Raw genomic sequence first — 24,586 nt, 5'->3', positions numbered from 1 at the left:
GAGGCGGCCTGCAGGGCTCAGCATGAACAGCGTTCTGTAAATTCTGATGTGGTTGCAGCTGGGTTTATGGGATTGAAAAGCCGTTACTACATTTGTGTAATCTCTAGAGTCTGATTCTGGCCATCGCATCCACCGCCTAACGGTATCTAAGGGAATTCTCATCTCCGTTTTCATCAACATCCCCATTTTGATGTCTTAGAAATTCACCCATAGGCTGGTACATTTGCAAAAATTTAAATTGCACACGAAGCCCATTATGTCTTACCAGAAAGTAGTAACTGCAAATTGAAACTGAGGTCAAATTGATATACCTCAGTTTTAAAAAAAATGTTGATTTATTTATTTTGAGAGAGAGAGAGGGGGGCAGGGAGGGGCAGGGAGAGAGGGAGAGAGAGAATCCCAAGCAGGTTCCGTGCTGTCAGCACAGAGCCCGACGTGGGGCTCCATCTCAAGGACCATGAGATCATGACCTGAGCCAAAATCAAGAGTCAGACGCTTAACAGACTGACTGAGCCCCCCAGGTGCCCCACTGCCTTGGTGTTAAGATTAAAATTCTATTAGGGGTGCCTGGGGGGGCTCAGTCGGTTGAGCGTCCGACTTCGGCTCAGGTCACGATCTCGCAGTTTTTGGGTTCGAGCCCCGCGTCAGGCTCTGTGCTGACAGCTCAGAGCCTGGAGCCTGCTTCCGATTCTGTGTCTCCCTCTCTCTCTGCCCCTCCCCCGCTCATGCTCTGTCTCTCTCTCCAAAAAAAAAAAAAAAAAAACATTAAAAGTATTAAAATTCTATTAAGTTATTCAGATGGGGATAAAAGTTGCATTACACAATTACAGATGATATATCATTATGACCAAATATTCCAAAATAATTTTAATTTTGTGTATATCAGTAAAAACATATTTTTAGTTAGGGAACTATTTATTTTTATCTTCAAGAAATATATCCTAATGTTTGAATCCATATCTTGAGGGACATCATTTTTAAAAAGCCCCAAGGGGAAAAAATGCAGAACAGATCCTGAGGGGGTAGGTTACTCCAAGCAGGCACATCGAGATATGACGTTTGACACCTTCCATTTTTCGGTAAGTTACCAATACAAGATATAAATTGATACACTCCTTTTCATTACTTCATTTATTATCATGCGATGTTAACAGGCTAAAATTATAAGCTTTTTTGGGGGCTCCTGGGTGGCTCAGTCGGTTAAGCATCCGACTTCGGCTCAGGTCATGATCTCACTGTTCGTGGGTTTAAGCCCCGCGTCGGGCTCTGTGCTGACAGCTCGGAGCCTGAAGCCTGCTTCGGATTCCGTGTCTCCCTCTCTCTCTGCCCCTCCCCTGCTCGCACTCTGTCTCTCTCCCTCTCTCTCAAAAATAAATAAACGTTAAAAAAAATTTTTTTTAAGCTTTAAGCTTTTTGTAAGTGGGAGTTTGATAAAAAAAACAACAGAGTTTTCTGTTGGTAAATATATTTGCATTCGAAAATCGAACCTTTATGTTCAGCTTTTGGAAATAACTAAATAAAACTCATGAATACAAAAATGGGAAATAAGTTCATTAATTTATTAGATATTATCATCACGCTGTTCCTACGTGGTCAACATGTTTAGCGAAAGACAAATACCCCTGCTGCTAAAAACTAATTAGTCTAACAGCTGCCAGTGGGCACTGAATATCCATCAATCTGTCTTGTACGTCAAGGTTCCATATGAAACGGACGTGCGCGGTCCGTTTCTAGGCTCTTTAATCTGGTGACCTACTTTTTCTGTCCCCATGCCAGTAGTGAGTGATGGCACCAATTACTATGACTTCGTGAGCCTTGAACTCTGATAGGGCAATTTCCTTCCATTACTCCCCGCAAATGTCTGAATTCTAGACCGCTTGTGAGATGAAGACTCCGTGGGGGTTTAACGGGAATCGAATGGGACTTGTTGATTGACTTGAGAGACGCGTGTCTCTTTACGGTGTTTGGTCTTCCCGTCCACGAATTGATATAATCCCTCCATCCACGTGGTTTATTTTCTCGTCGCAGTACTTACGTTCTAGGACTAAACTTCTAAAGTTTTTTTTTCTCAACCACTTTGTTATTTTTTCGTTCGCTGATGGATTCTGACTAGCCTCCACTGCTGCCTGGCAAATCTTACTCGCTCCGAAGTCTCAGCTCAAATGTCACCGCCTCCGTGAAGTCTTCCCCCATCGCTGCTGCAACTCAGAGCATTTTTCGGATACTGGTAAGAGCGAATCTTTCCCGACTGCTTCTCGGATGCCAGAGATCGTGTTAGCTCTCTGAGCGTTGACTCCTGCAACCTTCAAGGCAACTTTTTGGAATCAGTTGGTGTTACTACCCCCATTTAAGAAAAAATGAGCTTCATGCGATTTAAGAAAAAATGAGCTTCATGTGATAAGGCCGGGACACAGATCCAGGCAGCACGGCTCTGGGGTCCACCTCTACCCGGGTTGGGCCCCCTGGAAAGCCGTTGTGTTAACCTACCGAAATGGTTTCCTTGTCTCATTCGCACGGCCCGGAGCAAAGGCTCTGAGAGAGTGCGCCCACCAGCCACGGAGAAGGTGCTGGCTGGCAGACGGTGAGGAATAAAGCAGACATTAAAGAAAGTCCATGCCAGTAAACATAAAGGTACAGATTGTGGTGAGTGTGCAGGGTGTGGGGGTAGAGGGTCGGGGGTGGGGAAGGCAAGGGGGGAAATTCTGAGAAGGACAAAGCAGGAGGGTGCTGGCAGGAGGCTCGCAGAGGCAGGAGGGGTCTGGGGGGCCTCCTTAGGTGGGGGTCACGGGAAAAGTCACCGGCCTGACTTAGGATGTGTTGTTTTAGGTCCTGCTGTGCGTCCAGGCGGGAAAGGTTGGAAATGCGTGCGGGGCTCCAGCACCAGGGCGCGATGAGACCCGGCCTGACCACTAAGGGGCAGGCTGGGGTTCAAGCCCAGGCTGGGTGCGACTCACCGACAGAAAGCTGCAGGATGAGACCGGCCTGCGGAGGAGAAGGGAGGGAAGGAGGCAGTGAGGAGGCCTTACTGTCTGCACCTTGGTGCAGCCCCAGCCAGGGGCCCAGCACACAACAGGCGCTGAGTAAGTGTTTTCAGGAGAGAGAATGTTTGAAGGGCCCTTCCACCGGAGACCCCCTGCCCCGCCGCCGTCCCCTCTGTAACTTGGCAACAGCAGCCTGGGTCAGGCGGGAGCCGCAGGCGGCTGGTGTCCGCTGGAGGGCGAAAGGCGCTCGGCCCTCGGGGACCTTTGCGCGGCCTCCTCGGCGATCGCTGCAGAGCGCGGGACGCGCTGGGTCGGGGAGGGCGCGCGGAGGGGGGAAGGGGTCCTGCGCCCAGCGCAGCGCGGACGCGGCCGGGAGGCCGGGGTGACCTGCGGGCGCAAGGCCGGCGGCGAGGAGGGCGCGGGGACGTCTCCGCCAGAGACCCCTCTGGAGTGCGGGAGGCAGGGGCGGGAGTAACCGGCAAAGGAGGGAGCGGCCGGGGCGTCAGTTCCGAGGGACCCAGGGGCTTGCGAGGACTTTCCGTCCGGGAGCCCCGCGGAGACCAGGAGGCTGCAGGTGGCTCTGGGGACGGGGGCTCACGCCAAAGCCGGCACCACGAACGACCCATCGCCCCCGGTCGGCAGCCCCGCGCGCGCCTCTGTCCTGGGCAGCGCAGGAAAGGCTTGGAGAGCCGGCGGGTGCCCGGGCCCAGGACGCTCCCGGGCGGGGTTGGCGGGGTTGGGGGCCGGCGCGCCCCACCGACCCCGCGCGGTGGCCCCGCCCCTGGGGCCGCGGGGAGGCCCCGCCACGGGGGCGGGGTTGGCACTGCCCCCCCTCCCCTTCCCGCTGCGGCCCCTTCTTAAGCCCTCGGGTCGCTGGCTGCCGTCACTCGCCTCTCCCGCCGCCTCCCTCCTGCGTTATGGCCTCGGCGGCGCGCAGCTATGTCTCCAGGTTCAAGTCCTTCGTGATCTTGTTCCTCACCCCGCTCCTGCTGCTGCCACTCGTCATTCTGATGCCCGCCAAGGTCAGTTGCGTCTCCCCGCAGCCCCGCCGACCCCCTGCGCCCTGCGCGGGCCGCGGGCACCGACCCGGGAGCACAGAGCTGGAGCGCGGGAATCCCCGGGGGCGCACTCTGGCGGAAGCTCGGGGGGCCAGATGGGAGGTGCCCACAAACAACGTCGAGGGGCACGGAGACCCCAGGGCGCAGAAACCCGCAAGCTAGCTGGGATCCTGCCACACAGACTGTCCATGGGCTCAGCCCCTGGCTCGGAATCTCCCTCCGCTTCACCCTCAAATGTCGCCCGCACCCACGGGGAGCCTGGGCGCCTGTGTCCCCCCACCCCCTCTTAGCAAATGAGGAATTCGCAGCTGTGGGGGGCTCCCGAGGCCAGTCAGGGAGGCACGCAAAACGATCACCCCTGAGTGGATCCCGAAGGGCTGTCTCTGCCGCTCCCCGGCCCTTCTCTGAGCCTCAGTTTCCCTCTCAGTGATGCACATTTCTTCCCTGCTCCGAGGCCGGGAAGCCGCCGGCCGAGAGGCTGGTCAGAGTTGGCCTGCGGCTCCGGGCAGGAGGCGGGCGCGTTCCCAGGCTCACGCCTTGGGTGGCACGACCCAGGGCTTCGGGGAAGCCGCGGCCCTTACCCGGCTGCCCAGCGCTCAGGGAGGGAGGCCTGGATGAATGGCCTTGGCCGCAGGGCGGGGGCGGGCCGGGAGCCCTGGCCGCTGGGCCGTGGAAGCCCGTTTGGCAGAGGCCCGAAGCCCTTTGAAGCCTTTTGTGGCTGCTGGCTGCTCCTTCCTCCATCCCTCTTTGAGAGCCTTCACTCTGAGCCCAGACAGGAAACCTCCGGTTCCCCACCCCCACCGGGGGGCAGGTTCAGGGGAACAGAGGAGCTCTTTAGGGGGCGCCCCGGGGGCCAAGGAGGCAGGGGGGCTGGGCTGGGAGTTCGGGGAGCCCACCTGCGACGGATTTCACTTCCACCGCCGCCTTCTCTGTGCGACTTGACCCAAGAGCCCGCGCTTTCTGGGCCTTGGTTTTCTCATCTCTACAGTGGGCGAGGAGGTGTGCTTCTGACGCTTTCGGACTTTGGGCACCAAAAGCGGACGATGCCAGTTCCTAGGATGGGGGAGGGAGGCCGGAAGGACCCTTGGGTGGGCTGCGCGTGACCCTGGACCGGCCAAGGGCCTCAGATCCAACCGTGGGGGGCCCTTCAGTGCCGCACCAGCTGCAAGAAGCCGTATTTTCTCGTAGACGGCGAGGGAGCCAGGCAGGAAAGCTGGCGTTTCCTCTGTGCTGGCAGGGAGTGAAGTTCCTGGGAGGGTGACAGCAGCTTGGCTGACCTTCCTGCTCAGAGAGAGAGTGGCTGAGACCCCACACCCCCCCACACCCCCCACTCTCCCCCCCCCCCCCCCGACACACACACACCTCCACACGCCCGCATGAGCACACACAGGGGGACCCTCATGATGGGACCCTCAACTCGGGGTGTGTATGCACGTCAGCAACCTGCCCTGGGAGCGAGGATCAGGCGAGGAAGGGGAGACCCCTCGTGAGAGGCATCCTACAGGCAGCCTTCCGTGCTGTCCCCTCCCCCCCCAACCCCCCACCAGCATCCGGACCCTGTGTTCTTGTTCCCTCCCATGTGCATCTTGTTTTGGTCACCAGCAAAGAGCTCGCTGCCCCGCCCCCACAGCGCCCCCTTGTGCAAGGAACCCAGGTGCACCTGTCGGGGACAGGGCTTCCCGGAAGGCGGAGGGCGGGCGGTCAGCAGCGTGGGCGGCCGTCCCGGTCCCGAGCTGCTGCGGAAGCGGCTCCCAGGCAGCCACTCTCTGCTGGTGCCCGGCCCTCTCCCCGGCTTTGCTCTTTTTCCACCTTGATCCTTCCTGGCATCATCTCTGCTTCACTTCTTGGGACTTTTCTCTGGGTCCTTTCCCGAGAAGGTTGCTCTTTAACAGAATAAACAATATGTTCATCCTATTGTTTGTTTTGTTAAAATTATTAAATAATTCTCTTTTTTAAGTTTTTTTTATGTTTATTTTTGAGAGAGAGAGAGAGAGAGAGAGAGAGAGCACGAGCAGGGAAGGGGCAGAGAGAGGGGGAGAGAATCCCAAGCAGGCTCCACAGTGGCAGCCCAGAGCCGGACGCGGGGCTCGAACCCACCAACCGCGAGATCACGACCTGAGCCGAAACTAAGAGTTGGATGCTCAACCGACTGAGCCACCCAGGTGCCCCAAAATTATTTAAAAATTCTTAATTGCAAGGTCTGTTACATATAATATGAACATGAAAACACCCTTAAGTGCCCTAACACACACTCACGCACAGATGTGCTCTCACCCACGTTTCCCCGTTAAGCACCGTGTCACAGACACCCTTGCTTGTTAATTAGTTTCATAATGAGCCATGGTTTTATTCACTTGTGCATCGGGCAGACAGCTGTTGACCCGCTGCGTGCTGGGCTCTGCCCTGTGACTCCCACTGTCCACCTTTCTCTCGGAATTAAGCTGCCTTCCAGACGCATTCCCAGCGGGTTATATTTGGTGCCTCCAGGGACCGGGCCGTGAAGAGTGGTTACACGTGTCACGTTGCTGAGTTTAGACGACATGAGTCACAGCCAGCCCTCTCTGCACACCGGACGTTAATGGGTGCTCTTGGCTGGGCACGAGCCAGGAGAGGGACGGGCTGGGAGTGGTGGTGGGGGGGCGGGGAGGGATATCCGCGACCGACCTTGCTGAGCATTGCTACGGCAGGATGATGACGAAGAGAAGGATTCGGGGACAGCGTTGCTGTTTTTAAAGTCTCTACAATGTACCTCCTTATTGTCCGCCGCTGGGGGGGATCATTCCTAGCCTCCCCCGCCACGGAACCAAGGTCCAGACACATCAGGGACCCTGAAGGCCAGACAGTGGCAGACAGTAGACAGGGATCGGGTCTGTCTAGCGCCAAAGCCTGGGCTTCTAACCGCCCTGCAGTCCTGCCTTGAACCTTGCGACTCCAACCAGCATTGACCCCTGCAGGCCCCGGGCCCCGGGACGTCTGGCAAAGTCTGGGGACATTTTTACGATCACCCCTGGAGAGGGCCCTTTCTACTGGCGTCTAGTGGGGGCAGAGGCCACGGATGCTGCGTCTACAGCTCAAGGCTGGCTCGGTCCCCCGCAGAACCACTGGTCCCCACGCGGCAGTGGCCGGGCCGTCGGGCAGTGCCCCGGGGTGCTCCTGGGAGGCCGAAGGAAGTTTACTTTTTATGACTGGCAACACCGTCCAGATGGAGAATTTCCAGGTCTTGGTGCAATGTTTCCTGCACACAGTAGGTGGTCTCCTGGGTGACGAGAAGGTGACGGTGCACAGGTGCATCTGCCGTCAGGTGGACGGCTCAGGCTCGGCTGGTCTGTCCCCGCATCGGTACTCGGCCAGCGTCCCCTGAGTGTCAGTGCTGGGTGCTGAGGACAGAGTGACCCACGGGCTCGGGCTCTGCCCCCAAGCTGGTCGCTGTTGGCTGTGTGTGCTGGGTGGGGGCCAGCCGTGACAGCCCAGGGTGCGAGCTGCTGGGGACACAGGGCGGGTGGGGCGGGGGAGGGGCCGGGGAGAACCCCGGAGCTGTGCGGCCAGCGCTCCCTCCAGGCGGGGGGGGGGGGGGGGGGTAGTATGTGTGCAAGAGAAGAGTGGTGACAGTCACCGCCAGAGGAGTTCGGGGGACAGGGCGGGGGGGGCGGTGTCTGTAGGGCCGGCTCCTCACAGGGGGTCTCCTGAGCCCTGCTGAGGCATTTGGGTTTTGTCCTGAAGGCAACAGAAGGCTTTTAAATGGGGGATGCCCTGAACAGATTCGCAGATTGGGAGAGGGAGCCACAGTGTGCGGGGCCGGACGTGGGAAGGTCAGAAGGGTGCAGGCGGGCGGTGGCACGGTGAGGGGCAGGGGCGGCAGGTGTGGCTGACTCGGGGGAAGGGCCGGGGGGGGGGGGAGAGGGCGGTCTGGGTGGGCACCCCAAATGCCAGCCTAGGGAGGCGGGCCAGGTCATCCCCGTCCCCGGAGGCGATGGGGCCGAGGCCCCAAGTCCTACAGCCGGTGAGCGGCCGGCCTCCAGCTCACGCCAGAACCAGGCCTGTCTCACCGCAAAGCCGAGGTCCCGGGGGGCTACGCGGCTAACGGCACCGACGGACGGTTCGCCCAGGGTTAGACTCCACTCGGAAGCTCGAGGCCTTTGTGACGGGAGGTGCTGATGAGAAAGCCCAGTCGTAAAAACAAGCCTGAATACCCTGCACCAGTGGTTCTCCGCACGGGCTGGTTGGCAGCTAGTTTCCGGGAGCAGGCGCTCCGGGCAGCCCTTTGGGACGGGAATGAGAAGCCGAAGCAGGAGTTGGGGCGAGCGGGTCCCCTGGAGAACGTGGGGCGGTCCCGACCTCCCATGCCGGCCGAGAAGAAACACTTCCTCCACGGCAGGGGGCCAGGATCCCCGCCGCATCTGCTGTTGTGAGAGTGACCGGCGCGTTACTAAACAGGTGCCGATCTTCCTGGACTTGGGACGGGGCTGTGTCCCCGTGAACCCACGGCCAGCGGAAGGTATCTAGGCGGAGAAAGCATTCAGCACCTGCCGTGGCGCCTGGGGCTCACCAGCCGGCCCCGCAGTCGGGCACCAGCCTCTCTGACCTAAAGTGTTGAATGTCTTGTGCAATTCGTGGAGTGCGGTCCCGAGAGTGACAACCAGGAGGCCCGTGGGGGCGCAGAACGGGTGTTCTGAGCTGAGGCCGCTGTCGCCAGGGTCACAGAGGAGGCCGGCCGCTCGCGCGGAGCCCGGGGAATTCTAAATACGGATCCTACTTCGTGTGGCCACGTTGGCACCTCGGAGGGTCGAAAAACCGTTAGGTCAAACCGTGGGAAGCCGGGGACCTCTGTATCCTGTCCTCGTCCTCGTCCTCGTCGTCCTCCTCCTCCCCCCTCTTCCTCCACGCCCCCTCTCTTACTCTGTCCTGCCCAGGTGCGAGGCCTTGCCCAGGACCCAGCTGGGAGGCAGGGGCACGAGGTCCTGGGTCCCCTCGGGTCCTGGGCCGGTGGGGCGGCCCGAGGGCAGGCCCTCTGACTACGGCAGCCTGCTCCGGCCGTGCCCGCGGCCACCGGCGGGGGGGGGGGGGGGCCTGGTGGGGGAAGGGGGCACCAGGTGCCGAGGCCTCAGGGCTGCTCCTTCAGTTCGTCAGGTGTGCCTACGTCATCATCCTCATGGCCGTGTACTGGTGCACGGAGGTCATCCCCCTGGCCGTCACCTCCCTCATGCCGGCCTTGCTCTTCCCGCTCTTGAAGATTCTGGACTCCAAGCAGGTGAGCGCCCCCGGGGGCCCCCGGCGGCATCCTGCGTCTGCCCCGTGGCGCACTCCCCGAGCCCCTGTCGGAGCTGCCCGGCCCGTCCCCGCTCGGGCGGCCCGGACTGCTGGCCGGGCTCGGGGCCGGGGTGGCCCTAATGGGCCCCGTGCTGTCCTCCAGGTGTGTATCCAGTACATGAAGGACACCAACATGCTGTTCTTGGGTGGCCTCATCATGGCCGTGGCCGTGGAGCGCTGGAATCTGCACAAGAGGATAGCCCTGCGCACGCTCCTGTGGGTGGGGGCCAAGCCAGCACAGTGAGCGCCCTCTCTCTCTCGGCACAGGGCTCTGCACGGCCGGGCCGGGGCGGGACGCGCCACACCAGATGCCCCGCAGGCGAGGGCCGGCCGCCAGGGCTTGGCAGGCAGCGGACCCCTGGGTGGGGCGTGTGAGCAGCGGGGAGTAAAGGTCCTCCGAATGCAGAAGAGACTGGGCAGGGAAGGCCCCTGTGTGTTCAGAGGACCTGGGGGAGGGGTTGCAGGTCCCGCAGGGAACCGAGCGGGTGGAGGCTGGATCAAGCCCTGCCTGATACCCGTAGGGGTTCTGTGGGGAAAGCAGGAAATGGGCGGGTCAACAGCCCAGTTCAAGGGGAAACAGAAAGGCCGCCCCTCCGAAACTGGCACATGCACCCCCCCCCCCGCCCCCGCCGCAGAGAAGCCACTGTGTCATTTTCCCCCACCTCACTCAGTACCTCACTTTCTCATGGCTGCAAGGTCCCCCCTGCCCGCCACAGGCCTCTTCCCGCCATCCCATGGAGGTGACGAGAGCAGGACCCCCTGGGTGCAGTGAGAGCACCTGCAGACCCCGGGCGGGCGGAGCACTTGACCCTGACCGCAGCACCTGCCACCTTGCCCTCAGGCTAAAGACTGCTGACGGCCACATGGGGGTCGGACCGCCTGAGCCTCTAACTGGGGACTCAGGCCGCACCTTTCTCTTGAGGCTCCCTCAGTGAAGGCAGGCCGTGTCCCTGTGTCTCCAGCCCGGCCTCCGGAGGCAGCGGCTGGTGAATTCCCGGTACATCCCTCCTGGGGAGTCCACGTGCTGGGGTCGTGCCGGGCACTCCCAGACCCCGGCTCCCGATCTGTCACGCTCCATGGAGCTTCTGCAGGGAGCTTCTACGGGGTCGAATGCAGAGCCCCTGCGTAGTTTAGAGGCCTGAATTCTCGAATTCTCAGAATCCTCACTCTCGGGATCCTTGGAGGGTGTGGCTTCTCCACAAGCAGGTGGACCTCGTTCTGGAGCGAGCCGCACAGATTTGCCTTCCAGACCCGGGACGGCCACACACTGGTCTCCGCTCCTCCTGGGAGCTCGGTCTCCGGCCGTCCACGGCACTGCCCATCCTGGGGGGGGCTTTTTGCTGAGCTTCCATGGGGCCTTGACTCATGCAGACGTGGCTTCCTCCTGGCCTGTGCTCTTCTGGGTCCATGGGGCCCACCTGCGTGGACACCTGTTGAACCTCCCTGGATCCTTCCTCAGGCCGGTCGGTGACCTCGGGGAGGGGTCTGGCCCACAGGAGCATGGAGACCACCAGCAGCGGAGTCCCATTCAGCCCCCGCCCCCCCCAGCCTTCCAGTCCCGGCCCTGGAGCCTCGGGGAAGAATCAGACCCTCCCTGCTCACAGCCGAAGGGGGAGCAGATGTGGGAACGTTCCTCCAGATCCGGCCAGAGACGAATGTCCCAGGGAGGCTGGGGGGTGGGGGAGGGGATGTCCTCGGCCCTGGTGGCGGGCCCTGGTGGCGGGAGCTGGGAGAGGCCTCGGAGAAGGCTGCCGTCCGACAGGTTCTCCACGAGGAGCCAGTCTAGATGCTGGGGAAGGTGGGGTGTTACCAGTAAAGGGACGTGTTTCCAGAACAGTCTGTGGTCCTGGTCCACTGCCGAGTGGAGGGGGCAGAGGGCGCGGATGGAGCGGGGGGCAGGCTCCCACCCCTGAGGGCTGGCCGCCCAGCCTGGTCACTCTGGGGCCAGCTCTCCCCACTGGGCCGGCTCCCGCTGGATGTTGCTGCTGACTTGCTGGATGGGAGCCCCTTACAGCCCTGACTGGGTCTGAGGCTCTCGGTGACCCCGTAGCCGGCACAGGGGTGTCAGAATGTTTGTGGGGAGGGTTGCGGGGGGAGGCACTAGAGCTGTGACCCCCTCCGACACCATCCCGTCTCGCACCGGCTTCCACGCCTCGGCCCCGTTCCCTGCCACCCCTGCAGGGCCGTCCCGTCCCCCGCTGGCTTCCGAGGGGGGCGCCGGGGGAACCTGTGGCCTCCCTCCCCGCCCCGCCTCTGCAGGCTGATGCTGGGAACCTCCCTCCCCACCCCCCCCCCCCCCAACAGGCTGATGCTGGGCTTCATGGGCGTCACGGCCTTTCTCTCCATGTGGATCAGCAACACGGCCACCACGGCCATGATGGTGCCCATCGTGGAGGCCATGTTACAGCAGATGGAGACCGCCGGCTCCGCCGAGGCCGGCCTGGGAGCCCTGGAGCTGGCAGACAAGGGCAGGGCCGGCCAGCTGCCAGGTGAGCCCCCGGCCCGGGTGCCCTTCACCCCTGCCCGCACCTGCCCCTGCCCGGGGGGCCTCTGCTCCCACAGGCATCGGGGGGCAGGGGGAGGCCCCGGGGCTGGCCAGAGAGCCCCCGTCTTATTCATTCTCTGCCGCGTTCACCGCACGTCCCCGGGGTGGGGGGGCGATGGCCTTGTCGCCGGGCCCCGGGACGGGTTCCGGCTCCAGAGGTGCACAGACACGCTCCCCGGGGACGGCAGAGCCCGGCAGGCCGGGTAGGGAGGCCCCCGGCGAGGCTCATCTGACCCAGGGATGCCTCGGCCGGACGCCGAGGGAGCGCTGGAGAGGGACGGGCCTTGCGGGGGGAGAGGGCCCTGAGGTGGATTCGGAGGGCTGTCCCTGTCCCCCAGCGGAGGGAACAGCCTGAGCAGGGACAGGGCACCAGGAGAGAAGGGAGTGTGTGAAGCCGCTGGATTTGTGTGGAGCTGAGCCCCTGGAAGGAGGTGGAGGCAGGCTGCGGGGGCCCGGGGCAAGGTCAGGCGCTGGAGCTCAGCCCGCGGCGTGCCCCCCACAGGGAGCCAAGTGACCTTCGAAGGGCCCCCCGAGGGGCTGCGGGCCGACCGCGACCGGAGGAGCGTGCGCAAGGCCATGACCCTGTGCGTGTGCTACGCGGCCAGCATCGGAGGGACCGCCACACTGACAGGGACGGGGCCCAACGTGGTGCTCCTGGGCCAGATGCACGAGTGAGTCTCGGGCCTGCCTTCTGGGGACGTAAGGAGGGCCCGGGGCTGGGGGGCCCCCAGCTCTCCTTCCCGCTCAGCCGGGGCCGGGGCCGGGGCCGGACAGCCCTGCACCTGCCCGAGACCCCCGCAGGGTGGGAGCTGGTGTGCACAGACCCGGCTGGCTTCTGCTCTGGGGCGAGTCCTGCCCTCCTCCCCGGGCTCTCGCTCCGACGGGAATGTGCCCTGAATACGGAGCTGAAGTCGAGGGAAACGACAGTGTGGCATGAGAGGCCGGGTCCCCGTCAAACTTGCAGAAAACAGACACAGAAACCCCCTCGCAGCGGGCTCGATACGTTAACAACCCCGGCTGTTAACGGTGGTGCCCTATGGGAGGGTCAGAGGTCAGGTTACTTGTTGCCTCTAAGCGCCCTTGAAGGGGCTGCAGAAAAACCACCGGGCTGGTGGGCACGTTCCCGCCCTGGCCACAAAGGGACACAGGCCTTGAGGAATCTCATCCTGGGCCCGGCTGGTGCGGGTGGGGCTGGGATCGCCGAGTGAGGGGCCCTGACGGGCAGCTACCTGCTGGACCAGGCCAGCAGGCAGGACAGCCGGGAAGCGGGAAGGAGCCCAGCCCGCAGACACTTGAGGCCCAACATGCAGACTGTTTTGATCTTCGAGGACCTTCTATAATGATGGCCTTACCGTTCTCCCCGGAGTTCCTCTGGGAAAGGCAGCTGAGTGGGGAAGGCTGTGTCTAAGGGAGCCGGTGCCTGGGGGCAGAGGGCCGGCCGCCGCAGAAGCGACCCTCCGCCAGCCCCAGGAGGATCGGGAGGGTGGCTTTCCCAGGCCCCCCCGCCCCCCAGCTCATCCATGGAGCCCGGAAGCTGTTGGCCGGCTCCTGTGTGTAGGCGAGGCCCTGACTTTTGCTAGGTCCCCAGGGGGGCCCGGATGCTCAGGCAGGGCGGTCAGCCACCCCCCGGTCTTGTTCTGTGCGTGGCGAGGCCCGGTCTCAGCGTCCACCCTGGGGCCACCGTGCACAGCTCAGTGTCTCTCCCTTCAGGTTGTTTCCGGACAGCAAAGACCTGGTGAACTTCGCCTCCTGGTTTGGCTTTGCCTTTCCCAACATGCTGGTGATGCTGTTGCTGGCCTGGCTGTGGCTCCAGTGCGTCTATATGAGGTTCAGGTGAGCGGGTCCGGTGCGTCCGTACGAGGCTCAGGCGAGCCCGTCTGGCCGGCTGTTAGGGCTTCAACATGCGAACGTGGGGGACACAGCGGAGTCCATAAGAGCCCCTCTTGGGGAGGCCGAGGGTTACTGCCCTTGACTGCCACGAGGCCCGGTACAGCCAGGCGTCAGGGGCACCAGCCTGAGCTGGGGGGCTGCCCGAGGCCCCGAGGCCCGCTGAGCTCCTGGCAGAGAGAGCAGGGGGCGCTGGGCTGGCCCCGAGGCCACAGGGGCACTGCCAGCGTCAGGGGATGTCACGTCAGGAACCCCAGCTGTGGCCCCCCAGCCTGGCGAGGCTTCTGCCGCCCTTCTGAGGAGGGCGTCCGGCTGTGTCTGCGTTCTGGGCTGCCGCACCCACACTGCCAGCCCGCGGCTCCAGCCCCGTGGTCCTTGCTAACCCGACGCGGAGCCTGGTGGGTGGGCAGCTCCCCGGAGCCTCGCCGGGACAGCTTTTCACACAGCCCCGATGGCGGGAGCAGCAGGCCGTGCCTGGAGCCTTTCGGGCCCCGGGGGCCCCTGCCCCAGGCTTCCTAGATGCCCTCACCGGATCAGGGGTAGCACCTGCCTCTTGCGGTGCCCTCATCCGGGTCCCGCATCTGGATGGTCGTGGGGATCAACCTCAGGTCGTGGGGCATGACCTCAGGGAGGCTGCCTCCAGCCTCCTCTAGGAAGCTCGTCCGGGAAGCCGCCTTCCGAATTCACGAGTTCACATCCAGCCCTGGGGTCCACAGGCCCCCAGCACTAACGGGACATCACAGCCGGCTCGTACCCGGCTTTCCTGAGCAGGCTATCCCCGGGGCCAGGGATGGGGGTTCCTCTGCGCACCTTCCCCGGTGACGCCCTTAGGGGTCCGAGGGCCTCCCCGCCCCAGCTCTGCAGCACCGGGTCAGGGGCTCCGTGGCGGCCATTCTACAGGACCCCGCACCCCCCAGCCCGGGGCTCCCGCGGGCAGCCCGACCCACCCGCCGGCATCGGGTGCCAGCCCGGCAGCCACCAGATTAGCCCTGAGCCGGGAGCGAACCGCTTCATGTCAGGGAGGGGGCGTCCGGGAGGCTTGGCGGCACGGCTGGGGGCCGGCACGGACACCCACCTGCCCGAGGGAGTCCCATCTGCAGCCGCCGTGGAGTCGGTGCCGGACGTGTGGCACCGGACACGGCCGGGCAGCTGAGAGCACCGAGTGGCCCCTTATCCTGGGAGCCGGCGTCACGAGAACGGCTCACAGACTGGCCCTTGGTGCCGATTCCGTGCACCCCTGCCCTCCCGGGAATTGTGCTCCAGGGGTCAGAAGGCGCTCCCGCCAGGGAGGGCTCTCTGGGGACAGTCCTGTTGGCCTCGCCCAGTGCCTTCAGGCTGACGGGGGCTGGAATGCCCGGAGAATCCCGTGGGCCCGCGTCCGGGGCCCTGTGGCCCTGGCCGGCCCTTCCCACGGCTGAGGTACCCTTACAGCTGCCCAGGGATCCCTCCTCCTCCTTGTCCCTCATGCCAGCACCTCCGGGGGAGGTCCTGCAGGGCGCACTGTGGTGGCCGTGGCCACAGGCTCCCGGGGAGCCCCCTCCGGCTCTGGGGGCACCCTGGGCCACGCGCTGGGCACGCCTGACAGAGACTTTCCCGCCCTGCGCCCTGCGGGGGAGGGCCGGCAGGTGAGGGCCGCCGTGGGCGACAGCCAGCGCCGTCTGACTGTCCGGCCGGCCTCGCCGCCTTCTGTCTCTGCACCTCCAGTTTTAAGGCGTCCTGGGGCTGCGGGCTGGAGAGCAGGCATCACGAGAAGGCCGTGTATGAGCTGCTGTGGCAGGAGTACAGGAAGCTGGGGCCGTTCTCCTTCGCCGAGGCCAACGTCCTGCTCTGCTTCCTCCTGCTGGTCGGCCTGTGGTTCTCGCGGGACCCCGGCTTCATGCCCGGCTGGGTGTCGCTGGCCTGGGAGGAGGGCGAGACAAAGTAAGTTACGGGTTCCCCGGCCCCGCGCGTGACTTCTGCAGCGCTGCCTTGGTTCACGGCTAGTTCTCTTCTCCCCAGTCCTCGCGACAGGCCCGCAGACAGTTCCTGCTGGCCAGGCAGGGTGGCCGGGATGTGACGGAGAGAGATTTGCTGAGCCCGGAGCTCTAGCTTCCAAACTTCTGTTCGCCGTCTTTCCTCCCTCTGAAAGCAGACGGAGTCCGGGGTCCAGGGCCTCTTTGGCCCAGAGGGTGTGTGCTGCCTCCCTCCAGGTTGAGCTGTTCTGTGGCCAGAAGGAAGCAAGGTTGAGAAACACCCGTGTCCTAGACAAGGCAGGCGATGCTGGCGGGCGGACAGCTGCCTGTGGCCACCTGTGGCATTTGAAGGCTCTTGAGTTATCACCAAAGCCCTCGTGGGCACCCTGGTGAACCCAGGATTCCAGAGAGTCTGATGAGTAGAGGTCATGAGGCTCGTCCACGGAGCAGCACAGACCGAGAGGGAAGCCAGTGGCTGAGGGTCACCCAGCTGGGGGCAGAGCTGGGCAGAGACGTGGACATCCTGGTTTCCAGCCAGGGTTCCGTCTACACGGCCCTTAGGGCTCCAGTCCTCACGCTCGGCTGAGCCTGTAGACGCAGAGCAGGCTCGCCGAGTGGTGATGGTCCCAAAACTGAGCTGGGCACGTCTGTGTGCTCTCTCTGCTAGGTACGCGTCTGACGCCACCGTGGCCACCTTCGTGGCCACCTTGCTGTTCGTAGTGCCTTCGCAGAGGCCCCAGTTCAACTTCCGTGGCCAGACGGAGGAGGGTAAGGCCCCCGGGAGCGTGCGTCAGGCCTTCCCTGGGGACTGTTTTCTGCAAATTCTTCTCTTGTGCCCTCCAGACGTTTGAAACCTTGGCAATATTATAAGAGGACAGACAGACGTTTCCAATTTCCCACAAGGCCATCCGTGCTTTTTCCGGTTTCTCTCCTCCGGTCTTTGCCGGGATGCATGTGTTACACGGGCCGCTCAGATTCCGTTTCTCGGTTGTTTGGGTTTTCGTGTCTTTACGGTGTGATCGCTTCCTGTTAACGCCACAGGCTTCACGTCCATTTTCTCTCATTATGGCATCGTAGCGCATGGAGGGGCGGAGCTGTTCTCTCTTGTGGAACGTTCTGGCCGTTTGGAATTTTCCGTTGCTATCAATTAGTGTTTTCAGGTGCATAGGTGTTTCTTCTTTTTCTAAAAATTTTTTAACGTTTTTATTTATTTTTGAGACAGAGAGAGACAGAGCATGAGCAGGGGAGGGGCAGAGAGAGAGGGAGGCACAGAATCGAAGCAGGCTCCAGGCTCCGGGCTGTTAGCACAGAGCCCGACGTGGGGCTTGAACCACGAACTGTGAGATCATGACCTGAGCCGACTGAGCCACCCAGGCTCCCCTAGGTGTTTCTTCTTTAGGATAAATTTCCAGGAATCGTGTTATTGTAAGGGTATATATGCCAAATGGCTTTTCGTTAAAAAAAATTTTTTTTAAGGTTTTATTTATTTTTGAGACAGAGAGAGACAGAGCATGAACAGGGGAGGGGCAGAGAGAGAGGGAGGCACAGAATCGAAAGCAGGCTCCAGGCTCTGAGCCATCAGCCCAGAGCCTGACGCGGGGCTCGAACTCACGGACCGCGAGATCGTGACCTGAGCTGAAGTCGGACGCTTAACCGACTGAGCCACCCAGGCGCCCCTAGGTGTTTCTTCTTTAGGATAAATTTCCAGGAGTCGTGTTATTGTGAGGGTATATATGCCAAATGGCTTTTCAAAAAGATTGGGCCAATGCGTATGCTCCCCAGGAGTGGGTGACCGTGTTACCCAGCATTTCTCACCAGCACTGGGTGTGGCGTTCATTGTGAGTTTCAGCTGATGTGAAACCTCGCTCTGGGAGGGCGTCCCTGGTCCACACGGGCTTTGATTCCCCTGGAATCGATCTCTTTTGCTTCCCGCTGCTGCTCTGGCTTGTGTATGTGTGTCTTTTGTTGTTTCTTCCCAGAAAGGAAAACTCCATTTTATCCCCCCGCGCTGCTGACCTGGAAGGTGACCCAGGAGAAAGTGCCCTGGGGCATCGTGCTGCTGCTGGGGGGCGGCTTCGCACTGGCCAAAGGATGTGAGGTAACGCCCCCCCGGCCGCCGGCTGCCAGGGCCCCTCTTGCACAAGACGGCGTCAGAGACCTGAGGTGCCCCTCTGCCCACACCCCTGCTCTGTGCTCTGTGGCTCTGTGTCTGCTCCGCAGAACTGCACGCGTCTTGAGGACACGGGACTCTGTCTCGTCACCGAGAGGCCCTGCAACATGGGCAGTGCCTGGAAGAGAGAAAGTGCTCTTTGAAAAATTGCAGAAACGAGGGAATAAGTGACCAAGAGAATAAGTTAACCAAGAGAGGCAGGGGACGCTGTGAGGGCTGCCCCGGGGGTTGGCGATAATGATCTCTGCTTTGATTTGTTCTGGGAGGTCTTTCTTTCGAGTCCCTGTGACCACTTCCACCACTACACCTGGTTCTTTCACTTGACGAGTCCTTGTTGATACAGTTGACATTTAAGCATTTTTCTCTAGGTAGGTATGTAGCAGCACAGAAGGAGAGGACGGGCGTTTAGGAGAAAACACACACGAATGAAACTTTCTTACTTCTATTCCTCCCCAGTAGGGAAGAAGTAAGGTTGAGGGAGAGATGAGGCAGCTTGGTGCTGATATCCATCCACCCATCCAACCGTCTGTCCATCCATCCGTCCATCCGTCCATCTGTTTTTCCTTCCTTCCTTCCTTCCTTCCTTCCTTCCTTCCTTCCTTCTTCCCTGCCTTCCATCCCTCCAACTGTCTATCCATCCATCCATCCATCCATCCATCCATCCATTTTTCCATCCATCCGTCCCTGCATCCTTCCCTCCCTCCAACTGTCTGTCTGTCCGTCCATCCATCTATCCATCCATTCATCCGTCTGTCCATCTGCCATCCATCCGTCCATCCATCCATCCTTCTTTCTGTCCATCTGTCCATCCGCCCATCATCCATCCACCCATCCATCCATTCATCCATCCACCCATCTATTTTTCCTTCCATCCATCCATCTGTCTGTCCATCCATCCATCTATCCATCCATTTATCCATCTGTCCATCTGTCCATTCATCCATCCATCCATCCATCCATCCACCCTTCCATCCGTCCATCTGTCCATCCATCCATCCATCCATCCATCCATCCACCCATCCATCCATTCATCCATCCACCCATCTATTTTTCCTTCCATCCATCCATCTGTCTGTCCATCCATCCATCTATCCATCCATTTATCCATCTGTCCACCTGTCCATTCATCCATCCATCCATCCACCCTTCCATCCGTCCATCTGTCCATTCATCCACCCATCCATCCATCCAGGAATAGAATGTCATGGACAAATTTGGTCTATCTTATTTCTCCTGTTTCCTCAGCATCTAGAATAGAGCCCAGTGCATAGCAAGGACATAAATATGTTTTAGGTGAACAAATGCATCCATCTGGTCACCTCATCCATCCATCTGTTATCTCCCATTCATTCATTCATTCATTCATTCATTCCTTCATTCATCAAACATTCCCTTTATGTCCCTGTTAAATCAGCCTGAGCATTACAGAGGAGATTGATATATGTCAAGATTGATATATGTCAAGATTGATATATGTCCAGATGTGAGGGGGACACATCTGGAAAAGCATGTCAGGGAGAAGTGACACTTGAGTGAAGGGGGCAGTGTGCCGTTTCTAGTGCAGGAGCAGCAGAAGAGGAGGCTGGTGCAGCCACTCCGCCGAGGGTTACAACAGAGAGAGTGGACTTACTGTGAAGACCGTGGGTGACCACTGAAGGGTGGTGGCCGCGGCGAATCAGTCAGATCTGCACTTGGCAAACACCCTGAGGTCGAGTAGACCTAGCAGGGAGGCGTTGAGGGAGATCCAGCAGGCGCCCCATACAGTCGGTCGTCCAACCCAGTCTCAGAGCGGGAGGCCCCGTGAGCTGTTCTCTCCTGAGTCTCGCTCCTGCTCTAAATCCCCAGCGTCTGCCTCGGATCCCTCTCCTGAGCGTGGAGAGCTACCGGGGGCTGAGAGGAGATGGCGATGAGGAGCTCTGGGTGACTGGGTGGCTGAGTGGGCATAAGGAAGAAGGGGACAGGGACCCCAGGGCGGTGTCCAGCTTCCCAGGGTGGGCGGCAGGTGTCTGGGAGCCCCGGGGAGCAGACTCTGGGCCAGAGAGAGTGAATTCAGGTAGAGGCATGTTGAGTGTCACTGGGCCAAAATTCAGTTATTGACCAGCAGGGCTGGAAACGGATTTAGGAGACAGCAGGGCGAGGGTGGGGATTGAGGGTGTGGCCTCGTGGAGCCCACCCGTGGCTCTTATGCAGAGAGAGAGTCAGACTTGCAGGAGGGGCTGAGCTCCCCGGGCCCGCAGCCTTCGGTGACTGCCACCCCCCCTCTGCTTTCAAGGCCTCGGGGCTGTCGGAATGGATGGGGGAGCAGATGGAACCCTTGCACTCTGTGCCCCCGGCGGCCATCACCTTGATCCTGTCCCTGCTTGTTGCCGTGTTCACCGAGTGCACGAGCAATGTGGCCACCACGACCCTATTCCTGCCCATCTTCGCCTCCATGGTGAGTGACCCACCAGGAAGGGGACCCTTAGCCGTCATGGCACAAGAAGCCGCCAAGCTGGGACCGTGTCCTGGGTCCCTGAAGGGACGGAGCCCAAACACGCTTTGCGGGCCTGGGCCTCTGAGCCTCTGTTGACCCTCGGTCTCTGTCCTCGGGTCCCTCGCGGGCACCAAAGTGCACAGCAAGAACCAGGCCCTCGAAATCCATTTATAAATGCGGCTGGTCATTTCTCAAGCTGAGGAGACAGGATCTGCGGGCCAGTGTCATGGGGGTGATGGAGGGTCTGGAGCATGTAGCCCGGGGTGTGCACGAGGGCGGCCCGCCAGGAAGAGACCCTGGGGGACTGGGTCTTGGGGAGGCGGGAGGAAGAGGACGGTCAGGGCGGGGGCGGGGGGCGGTGCCAGGCTAGGGGTCTGTGCTGTGGGCAAGCACGTGCCGGCCGGAACTCAGGAGGAGGCAGGGCACGGAGAGGCTGTGATCCCTTAATCTTCCTTCCAACGCCCATCGCGCGGCGGTCCCGACCTCAGGGTGGTGCAGCAGGAGGCCGGGCTGGCGGTCGGAGGACCTGGGTCCAAGCTGTGGTTAGGGCCAAGTAAGAGGAGGGCCGTGGAAATCTTCTGTGGGCGACAGCCCGAGCCTGGGAGAGACCGTGGTTGTCACCCTGGAGTCAGGAGTCTGAGCCAAGAGCTCAGGATTCGAGCCAGTAGATTTCCACTCTGTGCCCCCGCGTCCGCGTGTATGGAAGTAAAACCCAGTGGTTTTGTCCTTCCGTTCCGGGCAGGGATGAAAGTGTTGGAACTCGGTTCCCCTAAGCAGGCTGCTGGGCCAGCGCTGGTGAGCGCCCCCCGCCCCCGGGAAAGGCCTCCAGCCCAGAGCCAGACAAATGGAGGTCTTCACCTGGGGGTGTGGCCAGGCCCTTGGAAAACAGGCTTTCCTAGAAGCAGAAGCCCACGGTACCTCTGAGGCCCCCGGAGCCCCCTCGGCACCCACCCCAGGAGAGGGGGCAGGCGGCGACCCCCAAGCTGGGTCACGGAGGCACGTGGGGTGCATACACCACGCACATCCAAGGCCAGGACGAAAGGGGGGTCAGGACACAGACGGGGGCCCTGCCTGGGCCTCTCAGCCCTCCCCAGAGGGCGTGTGCCCGGGCGTGGCCTTTCCTGAGACCTGTTTACCCACAGGAACCCTAACCTGAGGTCCGCCCCAGCAATTTCATGTCTGGGAATGTATCTCGGGAAGATCTCCAGAGGTGCTCATTCCAGAACAACCCATCACAGAGTTACTTGTTACCAAAATATTTTCATAACAGCAGAGGATTGGGGAGATTAAACGTATTCATACGGAATGACACTATCAAGCATGGGGGGGGCAGATCACAGCTTTGAAGGGTATTTAGAGTTGAAAACGTGATACTTACACGTGGCTAACAAATGTTCAGTAACGCCAGACCCTGACCCCCCAGCTTCCATTTCTGTTATTAATGTCTATTTAAAATTTTTTTTAAATGTTTATTGATTTTTGAGAGAGAGCACGACCGGGGGAGGGGCAGAGAGAGAGGGAGACCCAGAATCCGAAGCAGGGGCTCCAGGCCCCGAGCTGTCAGCATAGCACCTGACTTGGGGCTCGAACTCATGAACCGGGAGATCGTGATCTGAGCCAAAGTCAGACGCCCAACCGACTGAGCCCAGGTGCCCCTCTGTTATTCATTTCTTAGGTATCTTTCTGGATGTATCACACACACACACACACACACACACACTCTTTTTAAACCAATGGCCTCATTCTGTGGTCCTGTTCTGCACCTGAATTTTGTTTTCCCGTGCTGTCATTCTTCACAGCCCCAAGCTGTCCCCTTGTTTGTAGGTACGTTTTCATTTAAGCAGCCTGCTTCTGCGGCCACCGGCTTAGGGATGAGTCTGTCTCCTGAGTGCTTTGCTGCTATAATGTTGCACAGGCGTCTGTCCTCACGTGCGCATAAATCTGCACGAGGGATCATCGCTAGTTTTGATAGACATGAACAAATATTGTGAGCTGTAGCATTCGTCCATTCAGCAAACATTTAACGAACATCCACTCGGTGCGGGGCGCTGTCTGAGGTGGCTGAATTTTAAGCTGTAGGGTAAAAAGCGGTATCGAATTCCGTATGCAAAACGATCCCAGACATGTGTAAGAGCACGTGTGTGCGTAGGTGAGGAGACGCGGGCCCTCTAGGTCCGTGGCAGGACGGACAGCCATGTGCACACGTGGGCCGCGGGGACGCCGCGAGATTCGGTGCGGCCTGAGCACCCGGCATGGTCTGTGGCTCGTAGCTGGTGCCCAGGAAGTAGGTGCTGAATGGACCGAGGGGACCTTCGGGAAGGCCTCCCCGGGAGGTGGCTGCGGGTTCAGCCTTCAGGGCCCAGCAAGGCTCTTTCCGAGACCCGTGCCGACGGGAAGAGGGGCCGGCGGGACGGAGGCACAGGGCGCGTTGGGGGGACGCGTTTCAGAGAGACGGTCCCTGGAGCCTTCGTTGCCTGCGTGTGTGACCCGTGGCGCCGTGTTTCTCCCCAGTCACGTTCCATCGGCCTCAACCCGCTGTACGTCATGCTGCCCTGCACCCTGAGCGCGTCCTTTGCCTTCATGCTGCCCGTGGCCACCCCGCCCAACGCCATCGTGTTTGCTTACGGACACCTCAAGGTTTCCGACATGGTAACGCACGACGCCCGGCTGGCGTCAGGGGTACCGACCGGTGACGGCCACGACCCGTGCGTTTGCATGCATGTGCTCCTTTGGTTCTTTTCTGAGACGTTCTCACGTTCCAGGGACCGCTCTGTCCCCCAGAGCTGGGAGGTGAGGCGTGGAAGCTCTCACCTGGGGAGCCCTCGCTGAGCCCTCGGAAAGGGTGAGGGCGGGGGTCCCGCGTGGCCGTGACGGGCTTCCAAGACCAGCGGGAGCCCGCGAGGACAGTCAGGAGAAGCAGGGAGGGGGCGAGAGAGGCCACCGCCTGGGAGCGGGGGATGTCCTGGACGCAGACGCAGACAGAGGACGACCCCCTCCTTTCTGCTTTGGCTCCGTCACCTGGGATGGGAGGGGGAGGCCAGAAAGGAAGGCCCTCGTGGTCACAGAGCCTCCGCTGGGCCTCAGGCCGCCTCCCCGAGGCTGTTTCCAAATGCCGGCCTGGGTGTGGAGCTTTCCCGGAGGCTCTGAGCACCGAGGACACCTGCCGACCCGCCTTGCTCTGCCTGGGGGCGGGTGACCACAGGGCACAGAGCACGGCCCAGGGACGGGAGCCCAGCAGACCAGCCGGTCACGGCTGTTCTGACGGCCCGGCCCACCCGGGGGTGCTGACTCTGACCCGTCTTTTTCCAGGTGAAAACAGGACTCATGATGAACATAATTGGGGTCTTCTGTGTATTTCTGGCTGTCAACACGTGGGGACGGGTCATCTTCGACTTGGACCATTTCCCTGACTGGGCTAACCTGACACACGCGGAGACCTAGGGAGAGCCTCGCGACCCGGCACGCCGCCCCCACCCTCCTGAGGACCCGAACCTCCCAGCACACCTCCCGGCACAAGTTTGGGGTTCGCTCCCCAAAGCGATCCAGTGATGCCCACACCCCCACGGAGACCCAGCCTGGGGGCTCCATGCAGAGCTGGGGGGGAGGGCTCTGCAGGGTGGGAGAGGGGGGTGCCCCCCGGGGGCCTGCTGTCACTCCTGGGACAGGGATCAGGACACAGGCTCCTGTCCCAGCTCGGCCGCCAGCCGGCCCCAGGCTGGGGTCTGGCGTCATCTAAGGGGGACTCCGATCGCAGCTCGGGAAGCGAGAAAACAGCCTCCAGAGCCCGTCCCTCTTCCAGCTTCTGGGCTCCTCCGCTCCTTCCTGTTGCTCGGCAGGGGCCACCCGGCCCGGGGACGGCCGCTGGGGTCGGAGCCTCTGGGACCCGTGGGGACCGTGTTGTGGCCACCCGAGGGTGAGGACTTTGGCTGACATTAGCCACCGCACACCGCTGGCTAATCTCCCCTCCTGGCCCCGCCCCGTGTCAGCGGACGACGCGGACCCTTGCGCAGCCCTCCCACGCACCCCTTCTGTTGTCCGGGCCCACACATGCTCGGACCCCCGGACCGGGGCCCCCTGCACCCCTGATCCTGCAGGCGGCCGTGGCCGCACTCCACGTACGGGCGGCCGTGGCCCCTTCAGGGCCACCGGTGGGGTTCCGGGTACTCCTGCACCCGCAGGCCCGGCGTGGACACAGCTGCTGACGGCCAAGAGC

General features: G+C 61.3%; 1 protein-coding gene and 1 long non-coding RNA gene across 4 annotated transcripts; one reads left to right on the top strand and one right to left on the bottom strand.

Annotated features, from left to right (window-relative positions):
• Positions 1-1,538: 1,538 nt before the first annotated feature.
• On the bottom strand, positions 1,539-2,593 carry LOC109246049 (uncharacterized). The gene is made up of 2 exons (XR_002071194.2): positions 2,488-2,593; positions 1,539-2,303 (listed from the first exon to the last, which is right to left on the bottom strand). It is a non-coding gene; the product is annotated as an uncharacterized LOC109246049 (long non-coding RNA).
• Positions 2,433-24,176, top strand: SLC13A5 (solute carrier family 13 member 5). 3 transcript variants are annotated; one of them, XM_053892760.1, is made up of 13 exons: positions 2,433-2,631; positions 2,827-3,080; positions 9,159-9,287; positions 9,450-9,586; positions 11,651-11,835; positions 12,394-12,562; positions 13,602-13,724; positions 15,483-15,698; positions 16,398-16,498; positions 17,710-17,828; positions 20,173-20,334; positions 22,885-23,022; positions 23,683-24,176. In XM_053892760.1, exons 3-13 carry the CDS (start codon positions 9,189-9,191, stop codon positions 23,812-23,814), a joined length of 1,581 nt encoding a protein of 526 aa, XP_053748735.1. In that variant the 5' UTR covers positions 2,433-2,631; positions 2,827-3,080; positions 9,159-9,188; the 3' UTR covers positions 23,815-24,176. The 3 variants fall into 3 exon arrangements, with proteins under 3 accessions (XP_053748735.1, XP_053748734.1, XP_053748736.1); XM_053892759.1 differs by lacking the exons at positions 2,433-2,631; positions 2,827-3,080 and adding an exon at positions 3,693-4,003; XM_053892761.1 differs by lacking the exons at positions 2,433-2,631; positions 2,827-3,080 and adding an exon at positions 8,029-8,473.
• The last annotated feature ends 410 nt before the right edge of the window (positions 24,177-24,586 follow it).

Source organism: Panthera pardus, unplaced genomic scaffold (genome assembly GCF_024362965.1).
Source record: "Panthera pardus isolate Hobbes unplaced genomic scaffold, ASM2436296v1 HiC_scaffold_3, whole genome shotgun sequence".
NCBI lineage: Eukaryota > Metazoa > Chordata > Mammalia > Carnivora > Felidae > Panthera > Panthera pardus.
Note: the sequence above shows the minus strand (reverse complement) of the source record. Positions and strands in the feature narration are given on the sequence as shown.